General features: G+C 41.6%; 1 protein-coding gene across 1 annotated transcript in view; it reads right to left on the bottom strand.

Annotated features, from left to right (window-relative positions):
• Positions 1 to 1,708: 1,708 nt before the first annotated feature.
• RAPGEF5 (Rap guanine nucleotide exchange factor (GEF) 5) overlaps positions 1,709 to 17,968 on the bottom strand; it is a gene marked incomplete at its 5' end in the record, with an annotated part of 33,341 nt that continues 17,081 nt past the window's right edge. Inside the window, 5 exons of the mRNA XM_009709242.1 lie at positions 1,709 to 2,811; positions 6,180 to 6,234; positions 10,896 to 10,960; positions 14,371 to 14,458; positions 15,600 to 15,650. Coding sequence (XP_009707544.1) covers positions 2,693 to 2,811; positions 6,180 to 6,234; positions 10,896 to 10,960; positions 14,371 to 14,458; positions 15,600 to 15,650 — 378 coding nt within the window. The remainder of the gene's footprint in view (positions 2,812 to 6,179; positions 6,235 to 10,895; positions 10,961 to 14,370; positions 14,459 to 15,599; positions 15,651 to 17,968) is intronic.

The raw sequence follows: 17,968 nt of genomic DNA, 5'->3' as shown, positions 1-17,968 counted from the left end.
TCACCTATTGAACGAAGACTGTGAAGGGCTTTTTTTTATTAGACATATTAGATACAGATTTGGGCTATTTGCCTTTCCTTTATAATAACAGCTATAAGGTCCATATTTTCAATGTGAAATTAATGCACCCACATTGGCCCCTCAGACCAGAAAGTTAAATCCAACTTATACAGGCTAGTATGAAAACTAGTTTGTAAAGTTTTGAACAGCAGTCTAATTAGCCACAACACAGATAACGAGGTTAATGCTGGCTATGTGCCTTCAAACTGATCTATGCCAGCAGCAAGGGGCAGACAACACCTGATTTAGTATTAAGTTACAGGGGTGCAGATAGCCAGCACCTCAGCTGGCTCGAAGCCTACTGGTACCAGTCAACCCACCCATTTACTTCAATCATTTTGAATTGACAGAGTGAGGAGCCTTAAGGGTGGCTCTAGCATGCTTTCAAATCAAAGCCTGAGCACAGAGTTGTCTTTCTTCTCCTGTTGTGGTTTTTTTTTCCCCCCCTTTGTTTTCCCCCCTATTCTTTCATTTACTTGTCTTTTATTCTTCTCTGGCACCATTGCTGCTTCATCAGCAGTAACTACCAAAACTATCACAGAGCCAAATGCAGTGAACTGAGAAACAGCCCCGCTTTCTCACCCTGAATACCTTTTAATGCTCCCTCTTCCACAGATTTCAAGAGAACAACTTGTGGACTAGAGTGTTACACCGTATGAGCTGAAGCATGCAGGCTGGTCTACATACAGGCTCCTAAAAATAATGCCACAGTAAAAAAGATTTCACAAGGGGGAGCTCAAAAACCAGCAAACCATCCAGGTAATGCGGCTAGGGTGGGAATTCTGCGAGTGCTGTAGCCAGAGGAAGACCTGCAATGACACAAGCAGCAAATTCTATCTGCTTTGTGTTCTTACACTGCAAAAAGGAGCCCACCGCAGCTAGTATCCTCATCTGAACAGTTTTGGTCTGTTTGCACAAAAGACTTATTTACAATATGTGCAGTCACATCTACACAGGAACATAGGAAATTTTTACTCCATGGCCAGCAAGAGTTTATTTTTTTTCTTTTTACTGGGTAAAAAGAAGATATTTTTTCTAAAAAAAAAAAAAAAACCAAAAACAAAACAACCAAAACATATAGTATTTGATAATAACAAAGTACAAGCAAATACATTTCTGAAACATCTGTTTCCTTTACAATAGATCTATACAATATTTCACAGATGGGAAAACCGAATGCATTCTACAGATTCCCCCCCAGACTACTTGTTAAAGCTGCTTTTTTTAAATCCCTTTAAACCAGAGATAACACAAAGATAAAGAGCATGCTACTTCAGTATTCCCAAATTTCAGTAAAGGAGCATTTTCTTGGAAGTCTTCCTTATGTGGAAAACATACAACAGAGACAGGCAAGCAATGCAATGTATCCTCCCTGCTCTGCAAAGGGACTGTCACCGTGAGTCAGTGTACAAACACATCCCAGACTGCGTGGCACGCTGCACATTGCCTGTGGCATTCACTGGATTATTTCAGGGCAACTTCTTAGCACTGAAAACCAGAGCTACAGGGATGGTGGTGCTTAGATGTAGGTCAGCTGTAGACAAGACTTTAGAAATGCTGCCTCAGTACCTGCCCAGAAGTAGTACTTTTAGTGACATGAGATTTGGCTAGTGGAGGGGTGTGAGAGGGACAGAAACAGTAAAGGGAGCCTGATGCTGAGAGCCCAGTGTGTATCCAGGTAATTACACTGGTACCCTGTAAGGTGTACCCTTTTGTTCTTTAAAAACTAGAAGCATGTGCAAGTTAGGTGAAGTTTTACCTGCTGAAACAGTATGTCCAGGAGGTAAGTTAGGAATGTAAGTGGATCTAGGCATTGTCTCTGAATAGACACCAAGGAGGCTGTAATCCAAGCAGAAAACAAAGCTCCTGCTATAACAATTTATAACACGTTAACTGCAGTTGGTGCTAAATCTGAGATAGCTGAAAAGGAAGAAAATAACGTGTTTTCAGAGTACAAACAACTGCGTCCATAAATCCACAAAAATGGATTGGCTTACAGTGTGTTTTATAAAGCAGATTCTTAAGGGGCCATAACAGCATGAACTGTTTACTGCTGACCTCCACATCATGAGATACTCTTGAGTTTCATCTGGTGCACTGTCTTTTTATATTCCCATTCTTGGTTGTCTGCACTTATCTCAAATAAGATGCTCCAGCGGACTCAGGGGAGCTGCACGGATTGCACGGTATTTTTGGCAACGATACTTTGGCAGCCTTGAATTAGTGAGGTACGTACTGTGGTGAACTGAGAATCAATCCCCCTGTGGCACGTTGCTTGCTGAAATGTTTTGCTGCTGTGACACGACGATTCCCTTTATTCTAATACTGGCAGAATCTGCATTGAAAGCTACACTGGACCAAACACTATTTTCACAGAAACCAAGCTCCTGAGCTCAAAGGATGCTGCCTGACTCCCTCCCGTCCCAGTGACCAGCGGGGATGGCACCAAGCTTGCCTTGCAACTCTGTGAGCAGCTCCTTTGCTGGCTCTTGCCTGATTTTCCTGTGCATGTTGTGTGAGCTACTGATAAAACTCAGTAAACTGTTCTTATATAGGAAAGCAACATGCTTGGCATAAACATTCACTTAATTCAAAGTGCTGCAGTTACACGGTTATATGAAGCTGTGTACGCTCACACTCGCGGCTCTATCCTGTGAGAAAGCTCAAACAGAGCTTGCTGGTTGTCAATGACATGCAGGTGATGGACGTATGGCTTCAGCTCGTGATGCTCTTTTGAAGGAACTTCATTGCCTGCAAGACAGGAGAAAGGGAGTGGATCAGAAAGCCATGCCTTGCCTGCTTCTCTGTCCTGTGCGTTACAAAGTCCCTGGTCCGCCAACCTGTCAGGTGCTAGACAGCCACAAGAAAGATGGCCAATGACCCAAAGGACTTGCTGTTTAAGTGCAATGCATGAGGTAACAGCTAGATACAGAAAAGGGAAAAACGAAAGATGTAGGCAATGCTGGGCAGCCAGCATGCACAAAGGAGGGACAAGTGGATGGCAAGAAGCTGACTCTTCCCAAGTGGAAGATTTACTCCTGTGGCAGTACAGGCAGCCCATCCTCTGTAAGTGTGGTTCACGGTTTCCTTTGTGTGGCTCTGGCAGCACAACAGGACCTTGAGCAGGGGTGGGCAACCCAGCCTTAACTTTTAAACAACCTTAACAGAAGTACACAAGACAGCAGGCCCCGGATAACTTCCTTCAGAGCAGGTGAAAGGTGACAGCACAGCAGACAGATACAAAAGCTCTTCAAAGCTGCTCTGACAGGCCCCTGCGTTTTGATCTGTTATGCTTTTGATTTCTGATCTAGTAACAGAGACGAGAGTCATGCTGTCATTTCATGGGAGTTTACACGGTGAGAGGAATTAGCTGTGTAACAGACAAATTGAAGGGTGGCTTGAAGAGCAGATGTCTTCTGTTACAAACTTTATGCCCGACACTGGCTTGTGGGAACTCGCCGCCTGCGAAACCCTCCAGCATGGCTGGTGACCAGCAGAAATAGAAAAGGAAAAGCTAAGCCCATGGCCACGAGACCCATCAAGACAGGCAGAGAAAGCAACATTTCCCACCTGTTGCTGACTGCTGACAAATGAGCGACGGTTGGAGAGCTCCCTTCTAGTGCATGTCCTCAAGGAATTTTTAATAACATTACCAGAAATTAAAAAAAGAAAACCCCTCAAAATTCCCCGAGCCAATCAGCTTAACTCACACACTCCCTCCCTCTCCTTTGTATCATTATCATCCTTTTCTCCACGCTCTCCAGCTACACGAGAAGCTTTCCAGGAACCAACCACCCCACTTGTTCCTAAAGCACGCTGTATGATGCTGTGTAGGTAACACGGGATCTCAACGCAGCCGGTTCTGCGTACGGCTGCTAACGGGGCTCCTGGGCAGCTATTTTTAGGAGCTATTTCTGAGCAGCTAACTAATTTGAGAAATGTGGGAGAGAACAGGAAAATGTGATAAATTTGTGTTGGGATATAGAGATGACCTTTGTGTTCTGAGGGAATAAGATCTCAGCAGCTGTGCTGAACGTACTGAAAAACATTTGTATTTCTCATTAACACCTGAAATGACAAAAGCTTGAATTATGTTATTTTCTCAGGCTGCTTTGCCAGGTTTTGGAAATGCTATTATTTGGTTTTGGGATTTAGGATATAAAAGTATTATTTCCATTAAAAAGGCATTTCAGTCCTGCTTGGAACTACACCAGTTTCTAATGCAGAAAGACTTTAGCCTGCAAGCTTAATACACATGATACAGTTCATAAACAATAATAATATTCCTTGCTTAATTTTGTTTGAATTCTTTCCTACAGTGAGATGCCTGCTGCTCTTAAGCTAATCTGGGAGTTGATGCAGTAGAAAGATTCACATTCCTGAGAGCAAAATAAGCCCACTAGAAAAGGAAACTGTCCATAAAGTCCCAATAAATATTCAGTGAATTCATTTCATGCCTAAATGAATTTAAGAAAAAAAAAAAAGTGCCTACAGGGATGTCTGTATAAGCTGCTTTTTAAATGCCAGCTTCACAATAAATCAAGTCTGTGGTAAAATAAAATAGCAATCACGTACTTCAAACTACCAGATTATATGATAAATCTCAGGTATTAACCTTGGATTTATGTTGCAACACTTACAAAACCTCTTGGAAAAAAAGAAAAGTCAAAAACGAGATGAAAGATTGCAGAGAAGCTGCCAAAGAAAAAAAAAATCACATCATTAAAAGGAACCAATGCCACATTTTATAATGCCAAATAAGAGACATTCTAACTTACAGAGGCGTGATTTGGATTAATCAATATTTCCTTCAGTATCTGGTTTCACAGAATAAAAACAAAAGACATGTCCTTCTCCCTCTCCCTGTCTTATATATATGTATCTCAAAATAACACAAGAACCATAATACCGAGCATCCGTTGTTTAAAAAAAAAAAAAAAAAAAGACTATACATACACATGGTAATTCTATATAACAAGTGTTCAGCAAAGCTCTTAACAGTACCTATCATTCTCCAAGGTACATGTATTAATACACAAAATTATTATTATTATTATTCTTTTTGTCGGATTCCATGCTGACGGCTGCTGAAAATTCAGCTGGAAAAAAATTATTCAAACTCTTTTTTCCCCAAGGCTGCAGCACAGTTCTGAACTTCTCTTTGGAAAACAGGTTTTAGTGGCCTCAATAAATGACATGTTTAGTAGGTTTGGCTTTAAAACTAACCACTTCCTAAAGTAGTGCTGTGTTTGCCCCCTTTCTGTGTTTAACCTCTCTGCAGAGAATGAGAAGCACTGAGCAGGAGAAACACAAGGTTTCTCCTCTGTGAGCAGCAGAACAAAGCAAGCTGGAGTCTTCTGGCATGGTCCCTTAGGGTTGGATTCTCTGGTGGCTAATAAGGTGGAAACACCAAAAAAAAGTCTTTTGTGCAGCTGAGGCGCTCATGACTGTCCCCATCGGTGTAGATCCTTGCGTGTCTAAAGCAGGCAGAGCTCTATTTGCGGGCTTTCCCTAGCAGAGGCACTAACACAAGCCCTTCTTTTCTATCTAGTCAACAACTTTCATGAAACCCACAGGATCTTAGTATCTTCAAAACCTCTACCATTTTGTGAAATGTCTTTAAGAACCCGAACCAAGCAAACAACTCCTCCTGGTGAAAAGCCAAGTGAAAAGCTGTGGTGACTAATACTGTCTTTTAGCTACTGGAAGCCAAGACAGCTGTGCATCCATTACCAAAACACACAGACTAGCAGGAGACTGAGGAAACTCAGTTATAGCCGGGAAAGCGAGAAACAGCAGTGTACACCAGAGGCCTCCATTATTAAGTGCAGCTGGCACAGATCTTACACAGTATTTTGAAGAGGTGATAATTTTTGAAGGAAAATAATTTATAAAAAATTTGGAAGCTGTTTCTACAAACATTTTGTAAAGTAAAACAGATGAAGTTTCTGCTATGTTGACCCTCCAACAATGATGCCCCGCCTTGCCAATTGGTTAAATAATTGTCGACCACACTTTGCTGCTGTAGTAAACCTGAGTGAGTAGAAAGAAAGCAGAAAAAAAAAACAACCCTCAAGGCTGCACAAAGGCAAAATAAGTAGCAAATTTTGGCTACTCACCAAACTGGTTATTTCTGCAGTGTCTCAATGACCGAACAGTATCTGCAATCATGTGCTGCAAAGACAAGATATAAAACATCAGTGCAAAAATCTGAGATGGATTCTGTCATTAGAAAAGCATGAAAAAAACCTCCTTGCCCTACACTGTACAGCAAAAAGCAACTGTAATAACGCAGAAAATGAAGACAGCAGGAGAGAGACTTTGCTCTTTGTCTTAGTGATAATATATCATGAAACACGGTTAACGGTTAGTCTAGAAGGTCCTTATTGCTATCCCACAGATTAAATGTGAACAACTCCCTAAGAGATCATGGAAAGTGGTAATGAAAAATAGCCAAACAGTTGTTTATTTTTGTTCCTGTGACTTTTATTAAACTGAAAGCCTACAGCAGGGAAGTCCTGAGGACTGGGTGAGTGCTTCTGGGTTCAACCTCCAGCTTTAGTGCATTATCCAGGGCATTTGGTAGTCTGCAACCTCTGCTTCTGTCTCCACGTATTGTCTAATTACACTGTAAGCCCTTTTGTGGCACAGACTACACCTTAACGTATACTTGTATAATGCCTAGCACAATCACGCACCAGTATCAGCTAGGCAGTTTTCTGCAGTATGATAACCAACACAAAAAAACCAACCCATAGCCTAAATGCTGCAGAGCAACCACCTTGAAATCTCCGCAGACATGTACCAAATAAGACTATACTGTAGGTATACTATTTTAAGAAAAGCCGGTCCTAACAGGGATATTAGATGTTCACTGAGATTAAGCAGAGGAAATAAAAGGTTTAAGTTTGGTTTCTCATTCAGACTCAGGTCTTGAACTTATGAAAACTGGAATTGTTCACTATAAATCAGTGGAGCATGCTCATTTTCACTAGATGACACCCATAAAGTTCTTGAGGCATTCCTCTTCCTTCTTTATTTGACTGCTTCTGTGGCTACTCTTCACCAAATCTAGTAACTAATTTAAGCAAATTGCAGTTAGTGGGAATGATTTAATAGCTCATGCAAACAGATGATGCTCTTCTCACATGTCCCTCAAAAATAATCAGAGGCAGAAAGGATTAACTGTCTTGAGCAGGGTATGTTTAAGACCAGAATGACGCAGAACAGCTCATCTCTCAACACCCTGGGAGCGGCTTACAAGGCTCCTCCACATAAAAGCTTATCACAAGAGCATGTTTCATGGAAACTTCATATTCCTTTCATCAGTGAATCAAAATATTTTTTCTTGTTACCCACTGTGCTTTATTTGCCATGAAATCATGCAATCTCTTGTGCTGATGTTCTTGCAATGATTATAATGAAATTCTAATGAGATGATCTAGATTTCATGATCCAATAATGTGAGTAATGGGAGAGCTCTCCAACTTCCACCAGTGACGTTGCTGTCATGTTTTCCAGCTGATGCCCTTTGCATTTGGCTTTTAGAAGTATGAAAGACCCCACTATCACACACGCTGTCATTCTTTTGCTGTTTCTCCTTTGTAGTCAGTCATCCAGCGTGGGTGTCCATCCCAAGACTGGCTTCTGAAGGTGATGCTCTGGTAGAACCTCTTCCTGTAACACTCTCTTAAAGCTGAATTCCAAGTCTCCCAGCTTTAGTAGCCTAATTAGGCATTTCTCTCTGTTTTCAACTCTCTGGGATCCAATTGTAATACAGAAAATCAGCCAATTCATCTGCAAAGCAAATGCTATTTCCTGACTGTTTAAACAGGTGCTTGCATACCATTAGTGTGATGAGTAACACACATTTCTTGTGGCCTTTCAGCCTACCAGCTACCTAGGATCATTAGCACTCCTTTAGCTGAGGATAGCAGAAACTCAGCCTTGGGAGTTGCACAGATATTTGGGGGATGGGGATTGAGAACCTTCAGCCACACGTATGCACTCCTTACAGCTGAAGGCATTAGGTAAGAAGGTGCTATCTAAAATGGTAATGGCCATTGACCTGTATTAGAGTTTGCTGGAGTGTGGCTAAGATGTGTCATTGCTAAGATCTGGGTGGTGGCTGACTGGAGGAAAAAAACTGAAGAAGCCACATTTCAGTGAAGCGGCTCAGTAAATACCATGGAAATACCTTCAGATGCAACAGTGTAAGACTGTATTTTCATTCATTCCTTCAGATTTAGTTGAGGAAGTGAGTATAGTACTAAATACCGATCTAACACTATTCTAGACTAGAGTTTACCCAACATGGAGTTAAATAAATCACTGCAATCCCTTGAACTTTTGCTAAAACTAGGCAACATTCCTGAGACAGAAGATCGTTTAATTTTCTTCTCTTTGCAAATTCTCTTCTTTATGTTTTGAATTAACTTTGTCTTCACTGCAATCATGTCATGTCAAATCAAGTTCAGTCATGGTAGGATTGTTGAGGCCATGATGGTCTAAGAATATAAAAGAAGCGGGGATTGTAGGGAGGGAGAATATCTTTTATTAAACCAACTGATATAGTTGGAAAAAACAATAGTTCAGACTGACAAGTCATCCTTCAGGTGAGATGTTTAATGAAGAAATGAAATATTTCAAAATACTGATCCAAATGGAGACACGAGAAACTATCCTTGCTTTGAAATTCATAAGCAGAAATTCTATGCATTTATGACAGTAAGTTCCTTCCCCAAAGCATTAATCTGCTATGGTAGAATAATTCTTTTCTTCTTTTTCTGCAACAGCAAATTCGCAGGTGAGGTTCAGCGGCTTGATCCAAAGCAAGCAGGAGTCAATGTCAATCCTAATTTTTCTCAGCAGAGGCCAGAAAGTGCTCAGCAGAGTATAGAACACCAAGGAAGACGTTCTTCCTTGGGACAAAGCCCTTACAATTAGAAAAGAACCATGAACTGATGTATATGTGATCATGTGTGATGGATCTTGTTAGTAAGTTCATGTCCGTTGACTAAATACCTTAGCATCCAAATGAAGCAGTGTAATACGCGTACTGCCTGAGTTTCCACCACACTCATATTTAAATCTCTCCTAAGCCCCCACTTCCTAAGCTTGCACTACTGCCTGCATTCATATGTACACATCCCATGAGACAGCAGGTTCCTGAGGGCGTGATCTGACTAATAATTTGGAGGCAGTGTCAGTTTGAACAACCCTCACCCCACCACCACCACCTCAGTCTCTCCCCCACTGCCATTTAAAATGCCCACGATCCATTTGCATGGGAAAGGTGAAATCCTGGCTCACTGAAGTCAATTAGCAAAGCTCCCACTGCCTCTAGAGACACAATGGTGACAGAAAGCATAGGAAATCTTACCCAGCAAGTCCAGCATACATTAAACATATACATGATTAAACAACAAACACACTAACAAGGTCTGGCTAAGACTGGAACAAGAATCAGATCCTACACATTCACTAAATAAATACACAGGCCAGTGGGGGGATTTTAGTAACAATTATTGTGCATTAAGGGCTAGTTTAATTTACATGTTAATTGGATGTACTTCCAAGAGGCAATGAAAAAGAACATGCTAATGAGTTTTATGCAAACACCTAAAGGTCAAACAGTTAATGGACTTGGGACAAGAAAACCTTTCATTAAATGCAAATCGGTGTTCTTGTAAACTCTGCGACAAGGTACAGAAATCAAATCAAAAACACAAAAAGAGGAGCTCAGGTTCAAAAGTCAAAGTCTACATCTGCTTGCAAGTTAAAAGACAACGTACATTACAATAGGATGTGAAAACAAATTCAACATCTGGTTCACTAATAACTCCACAGTTGCATGTTCATTCTCAAACAAGTGTAAACACATGGAGAAAATAGTTGGGAACAATTCATGAGGTACATCCATCTGGACTAACAGTCCCATGCCACATCTAGAGCAGTTGGGAAGAACATTTTGGTTTCTTGATCAAATACTCCAAGCCAGCAAAAAAAAAAACAAACAAACACCAAACCAAACCAGAACCAAAAGAAAAAACGCACACACACACAAAAAAAAAAACCAACAAACACCCAAAGTTTCTCCACTCCACCACTGTTCAGATATATAAACTATGGCTTTCAGTGCTAAGAAAACGTTATCAACAAAGAAATGAAATATGCAAGATAGAGAAATCAAACCTCTATCAGTAATATCATGCCAGAGTAGATGTCACATGATGTCTAGAGTAGATGTGGCCAAAGACACAATATCAGTAAGTGCCCTTCTACATAAAAGTTAGTATAGTATGGTATTTACAGTCAGTTTCATTCATATTTCAGGCATTATTTTCTTCATCATCTAACCTAGATCAAAAATTTTACTTTCATTTAAGATCCCTGGAATGAGCATACTAGTGGCAAGTGATAAACTAGAGAAACCTTTCCTTTAGTGCCTTGAGAAAAAAATGGAAACATAATTCAGAGAAAGCTGAAGCAGGAGAACTTAACTGAGGAGAAATAGTCCATGAGATGGTGCAAAGGAATAGATCTCACTGGGAAAAAAAAATAAAATGAGTGGACTGTGTGGCAGTGATGCTGGCCATTACCGGCTTAGTCACTTTACACAGAAGTGGGGGAAGAAGTAGTGAGAAGAGAGAGAAGCAGAGGAAAAGGGCAGGGGGATAAGACTGTTGGCTGTTTTATCCTGCTTGCTCTTTTTTACCCATTTATTTCTTCCTTATTCAGCCAGAAGAAAACCTTTTAGTCTTACAAGATAAGGAAGGGAAAGGGAACAGGAGAACATGAATCTCTGAAAAACAGGAAGGACAAAATTAGCTTACCAGCTTTTCAAAATTAACAAGGTTATCCAGAAAAGTTTTATTTCCTTCATGGATGAATGTTACATCTGAAAAAAAAAATGAAGCAAAAAGAATTATTTTTCATGGCTTTTTGTTTAATACAAAGAAATAAAATGACTAAACAGCAACAAAAAGAAAAAAGAAAAACACAAAGTATCCCATTAAGGATTGACACAATACCTTATAACAGTGGAACAAAAGCCTACTATAATGATGTCATGCAGAGATTATTAGATAAGACACTATGTACACATGGTAAAAAGAGGATTTTCAAGTGGGAGCACAGATTTCTTGTTAAACCCAGTCTGTATTACTTTTGGGGTGCATATCATACACCCTGGAAGGCTGGGAGCATGCGGGGGCATCCCAAGGGATGGCCCTGCATGGCATGCCTGCTCTCCGCACCCTGCGGCACTGATCGGGCCACGCTGCCCATGGCTGTGCCAGGGATAGGGCTGGCTGGTCCCTGAGCCCAGAGGTCCACGGAGGCAGAGCTGGAGTCGGCTCTGACAGCCCTTCATCTCTCTCTGTGGGATACGATGACTCTGAAGTCCTCCTCAGAGACACGGGCAACAGCAGTGGCCTGGCGGGGAGGTTAAATACAAACCACCAAAGTTCAAAGCCTTGAAATAGGCATTATGGCTAAGGAAAACACACTTTTATGCAGTGCTTTTTGAGAGAATTTCCAAAGGCAACAGAAAGGTCAGTGAGAGGAAAAGGAAGAGGTCTATATTTGGCTCCAGGAAGGGAACTGAACACAGTGTAATGAACTGGAGCCACCGGGCCGGGGGGCGAATATCAGGTGAAACAAATGTTGCTAAGTTAAGATTACAATTAAAGCAGTAGCCTGACATAATTTTCTCCGTTTTTCTAATGCATACTAGGACACAAAGGGAGACCTAACTCGGACATGAAGTACCAAGGACATGGACAGATTCACCATGGGGATGGAAGCTCTGACTCCAACAGTCCATCCCCTGGGTTACTGAAAATACTGACAGAAGCATCACGGCCACGGCCCCCATCAGCTCTCTCCTGGATGTGTGGGTACCCAGGAGTACCAGGAGGAGACAGCACAATTGTAATGAGATGGCATTCCAATACCATTACTCTTCAAAGTCACAGCTGTGTCTGCCAGCAGGCAAATGGCACACAGAAAACAGGCACGGTCTCCTTCTCAGCAGAGGTGCCAGCCTCCAACCCACCAGTCTAACTGTGCATCTCAGTTTTTCTCCTGTGCTCATCTCTAGGACTCCCTCCGATGCCCATTTGGTACCCCCCCTAGTTTTGGGGGATTCTAGGACTGGGAACCTGCAGCTGACACTTGGGAATGCTTTGTCACACACATCCCCCTCCTTCACTCTCCCCCAAAACAGCAAACCTGATTTATTTCCTTTTGTTTGAAAGACTCACTCTGTGCCTGAGGGGCATTTTGTAATTGCTCAGAATGGAAATGGTAGCAGCTTCGTATGCTGGTGGAAACGGGGGGCTGGGACTCATTAGGCAGAGCTCTGCATGAGGGGTGATGGAGAGCTCCCCTGTCCCGGGGGGGGGGGCTGGGCTGGGGGCTGCCTCGGGCACGCAGGATGCCAGCCTGGGCATGCAGGATGCCAGCCTGGGCAAACCGAGTCCAGGCGAGTCCAGTCGGCACTCCTGAGTAAGTGGGGCAAGCATGGCTTATGCTGGGGATGCCTTCAGCACCTCTCCACCCCTGGGCAGCATCGTAAAAATCAGGGCGAAAGGAGGGAGCGGGACCCTCTACACCTCCTCTGCTGGGTTGCTTTGGGGCACCCGGGGAAAGGAATTGGGAAAGAACACGGCTTCAGGACACAGACATTACTTGTCTCTATATCAATGCAGTTAAAAGCTGTCCGTCACTTCTAATGAAAAACTTACACTGGAAGCAGAAATTTCCACACAGCTTTTTAAGTCAATGACAGCAATGTATATATTTCTGAGGGTAGAAGGAACAGAAATTTGCTTTGCGGCCAACAACTAAGAGTCTAGATAAATTCAGTGGAGCAGAAAATTGCATCTGAGCTAGGTTGTAAGGGTACATCGCAGTATTTTATTACACATTTGAAAAATCTGCCTCATTTTCAAAAGCTGTGTCTGTGTGCTGTAAGAGAGCTCTGCATTTAAATTTAATTAACTTTAAAAGGACATTCTAAAGTTATTTTTCATAATTAAAGAAAGGTGATTAATGATTTTCAGGTTTTTTTGAAACTACTTTTGTTCTTCTTGTGTTGAAATCCAGTGATTTGTTGAGTTCTATGATAATGAATTCTACGCTATCCATGCTTACTTTATTGGCCTTGGAAATAATGTTAATACTTGACATGGAATAAAGTCCTACATACTGTGCAATACTTTAGGAACTACCAACCTTGGTAGTATCTCCTTGTGGATCACTGTATTGAAGAAAATTACTGTATTAATTTGCAAAGTCTCCTTGCTATCTCCAATACATTTTAGAGACATGAATGCTGCTTACGTGCCTGTTCTTATACACCATATTGTAGCGCTGCACAAACACCACTGCTACAAGTTACTTGTTTATGTTTGCCGCCTTTGTTTGCAGGCAAGACATACTCAAGAACATTTAAAAAAATATTGATTTTGAAGCCTTGATAATTGTATCCATCTGAATTAATGCAAACTCCTTTGATGTGTGCAAAGAGGGGAAGTGCCTGATGGCTCCCGTACTGTCACCGACTGATGTGGAGAACTGTCTTCAAACATTTTAAACTCACAGCAGCAGCAGGTTGGAATAAACAGCCTAAAGAGAACACTTTTGGAATACAGGAATGATCAAATGAATTTGCCATGTTCAAAGACAAGGCAATTAATAATTAATGACTCCAAGACAATGGAATATTTGAAATACCTGCTACTTAATTAGCTGCCCAGCTCACTGCTTTAAGCAAGTAGTTGTATTTTGTTTTAACAGATTTTTTTTAATAGTAGGATTTTATTTAAAAAATATTTAATCTCTTTCAGACCTATAAAAGACTTGAAAATCCCCTCCTTTCAGGACAGACAGACGGGGCAGGTTCTGCCTTCAGGGTGACACCAGGCAGGTTCACCCCGGCGAGGCAGGGCAGGCACCTCAGAACAGCACAGCCGGGACGCCCCGGTCAGGAGCTTGCAAGGTCTCGCTTCTCCACTGAAGAGAACATGGCCAAAGCAATGGCACACTGCTTGCTCTATCCACGCCTGACGGGAAGGCACTAAAGTTTGAAAATCCGTGTGAAAATTGCCGTCCTCCCCCTGTCTTAAAAGGCAGCTGTTTATTATCCAGGTCAAGTGCTATCTTGCAGATATTGCTACCTCTGCCACATACTTATCATAAGGTCATCTGAAGGGGGCAAAAAAACCAACCAACCAACCAACCAAACCACCTTACACTTATTTTAATTAACCACAACGAAGAACAGCAGCCAAGCTTTAACATTACCTTTCAGAAGTAAGGGCATGAAGGGGATTTTTGGAGATTTCATTTTCTTGAATGCATCTCTGTAAGCTTTGTGATTCAGAGAAGGGTCCTACAAAATCATTTGAGTAATAGAGAGAAAAATCAATAGCCTATAAAAAAAGCAATTCTAAATCCATTACAGGCTTATGATCTGAACATGATTTAGATATAAAAGGTTTCTTCAGGAAACAAGGTAGATAAAAAGGTTTTCTAAGCTAGGTGACTTACTAAACTGAACAGGAAATGTAAACAGCAAAAGGAACAAAAGCAATTGCATTCCTCTAAAGGAAGCAGTGCTAAAATGGGAGTAAGCTGCAGAATAGATTCACTTGGACTGCTCTGTAATTTCCCCACAAATTTCTATTAGCAAAATCTCTTCAACTTACTGTGTAGGACAGAATGTATCCCAGAATGTATTGCTAATTCATTTCTTCTTAAAAAAACCAAAAACCCCAAAAAACCCCAAACACCACCAAACAACAACAAAAACATCCCAACAATAACTGCTCTCAGATCAATGGAGCATATCAGAGATTTTCCAAAGAAAATAAGAGAGTATGTTTCAGTGGTGTTGTGTAAGTAATTAAAGAAGTCATCTCAATTTCCCATATAAATGAACATTTTTGTACACCAGCTCACACATAATCTTGAAAACACATTAATTTATAAAGGACTCTAAGTACAGAAGTGTGACAGCCATTAAAGGCTGGATCTCATGTTCCCCATGCCAGGCAGTGATCTCACCACGCACCCACTTCCATGACAGCCAGACGAAACACTTGTTTATTCAGTTTTGATAATGCTGACAAAGACCCTTAGCCTTGGATTTTTCTTTTTTTTTTTTTTTTTTTTTTTTTTTTCTTTTTTTAACATCAGCTGCCCTCCTTTTCTCCTGATCCACAGCACATTGCTTCAGATAAAGGCTGATTAACCACCAGAGCAAAAGAACAGTTTCCAAATTGATGCTGGGGAACCGACACTACATTCGCCTGCCTCTGCCCTTCCTCCAGCTGTCAGGAATACAGCCTTTTTCCTTTTCGTGTTTGGAGACCAGCTCTGAGCTCTGGAGAGCTGCGTGGCCTTCAGCAATTCACAGATCTGACATGACAAGTTCCAGCTCCACACAATAACAGGCAGCCTCCAAATAAATTAGGAAGAAGGAAGGCAGGTAAAGACAAGCAATGCTGTTCTGCTGTCAACACTGTACTTACCGTTAAGCTTTCAAGTTCAGTGAAAAGTTTCTTGAACTTCCCAGGAATTTTCTGATGTGGGAGAGGGGGGGAAAAAAAAAAAAAGGAAAGTTGATTTAGGCAGAAAAATGCTGAGGCATTTTTTTCCAAGAGAGTGCCATGGGTGAAGCACCTGCTGAAAGTACCAGCAGGCAGTTAACCTCCGCTCCTCAGCTCCAAGAGCCCTAATTACAGACCATGTTCAGCGCAATGCCAGTGAGGCACCAGACCCTGCAGCCTGGCCTCACGGACCTGCATCCTTCTTTTATGGAAACTGCTTGTTAGCAGCTGATTTTATTTTCCCCTCTAGCTTCCATGTCTGCTGCATTTACCTTAATATCTGTATCAAGTCAGAAGCAGTAACACAGGCTAAGAATTCAGATACTGTGATCACATCCAGCTTAAATCATTTGTTGTAATCAATCTTCCCCTAAAATATGGTTCTAGAAATCAAGAGGCATCACGCTTAGTGCTGTTTGATACACCACCCCCAGCGCCAACCAGTGTTACTACTGGTACACACTGGAGCCAGAGAAAGAGATCTGTCCCTAGCAAACGATTATTCCATATCTGGTACCTCATCCTAATCCCACAGGGAGGTGCACAAAGCACCTTCCAAGGGAGCCCAGGCACAAACTACCTTCTTGCCCCACATGCTAGCACCTGCTCTGCTCCACAAGCATCTGCTTCCTTTATGTCTAAGATGCTTTAATGGATTCATCTCATTAAACTCAAAGCAACTGTTCTACATTTTGTTGAGTTTTGCTGCTGGTATTTCAGACTTGAAGAATGGTGTGTGGACCTTAAAGCCTGTCTATTTTTTCCAACCATACTAGTTAGTCTAGTAGAAGATATCCCCTCTGAATACAAATCCTGTCTTGTCTTTGTCCTTAGACCCTGACAGCCACAGTGACAGTACCAAGAGAAAAGAGGTTTAGAACAATTAAGATTAAGTGGATGTGCTGTATGATTAAAATGCTAAAGTAACTGAACATGGAATTGCAATTGCACATTTTTAATATCTTCAATCAGGGAAAGTTAGGCTCATTAAAACACTGCATACTGTAGAAAAAAAGTAGAATATGCTTGGGAGAGTACTACTTGTTTAAGAATTCAAGTGCAGAGCCAATATAATTTAGCGTCTAAATGGTTGCTTAAATTTAGGTGGTTTCATTTACATGTGTAAGTAATCATAATTAATTTATAAACATTGCTCTACTTTCTAGAAGTCACATTACTAATGCAAATAACCTACTGCTTTTGAGATTTCCAGTGCAGTAAAGTTTTACAAATAACAAAAACATGCATGTGACTTCATAAATATTTTACACACAGAAACGTGACATATTTACAATGACACAGATGCAGATGCACTTCTTTGTTCCAACAAGCAATATATTCTGCCTTTCCTGAGAGAAGTCCACCAGCAGCACATGATCTCCAGAGGTCTCACCACACAGCAGAGTTCTGCGTGTTTCTGTGCCGGAGAGACCTACACCATTGCCACCAGGTGCCTTTGATACAATACTCAGTCCCTTCCACTCTCTTACCAAAGCCCAGAGAAATGGGATGAAGGCAGCTCTTAAGAGCAGGCAAGGGCAAATGTTCCCTAGAGAGGCATTTTAGAAATAGGAGAGACAAGGGGTTTCTGTACTGTCATCCTCAGGTATGTATTTTTCTCTAGAATTTTGCTTTACCTGTTACTTGAAGTTAGCTCCTCCTTGCCTATCTGAGTCCCTGTAAACTTCTCCCCACAGAAGCAGTCCCTGCCCTTGTTTCTCTGCCTGCCGAAGCCACTGACATATGCGGTGACGTTGCCACATGCACGATTTCAGCTACGGGGGAAGACTTTGCTCTGGACAGAGTTAGACAGGTTTGTAAGTCTCTGATGGCCATTTGGTTTCAGATGTTGGTGCTCAAGAGAATCACCAAGGCAGGAGATCACAGCCGTTCTCTCTCACTGTATTACAGATCGGTATTTTTTTTGAGTACTGCTCACTTGTGGTGTTGGGGACATAGGGGGAGGGATAAGGCTTCACTCCATCACATTAAATTACTCCTTCCCCAATTTTTGGTTCATCAGCAGATATAGTAAGCTTGCAGATACTACCACTCAATAATTTGCTTGGATGGAAAAAAAATTCCACAATATAAACACAGATCCCAGTGGGACCCTCCTCTAAACATCCTATGCTCTTGTCTAGCAACCAGTGGCTTCTTTAGCAGATAATCTCTGTTCTCCAGCATGTTCCTTATTCATGGTCCATTTCCTAACTTTGTTGTTCAGGATGGGCAGCTGCAAAAGAGCTGATAAAAGAGAATTAAAGAGGGTTTATTTCTACTTCATAATT

This window comes from Cariama cristata, unplaced genomic scaffold (genome assembly GCF_000690535.1).
Source record: "Cariama cristata isolate BGI_N322 unplaced genomic scaffold, ASM69053v1 scaffold38101, whole genome shotgun sequence".
Taxonomy (NCBI): Eukaryota; Metazoa; Chordata; class Aves; order Cariamiformes; family Cariamidae; genus Cariama; species Cariama cristata.
Note: the sequence above shows the minus strand (reverse complement) of the source record. Positions and strands in the feature narration are given on the sequence as shown.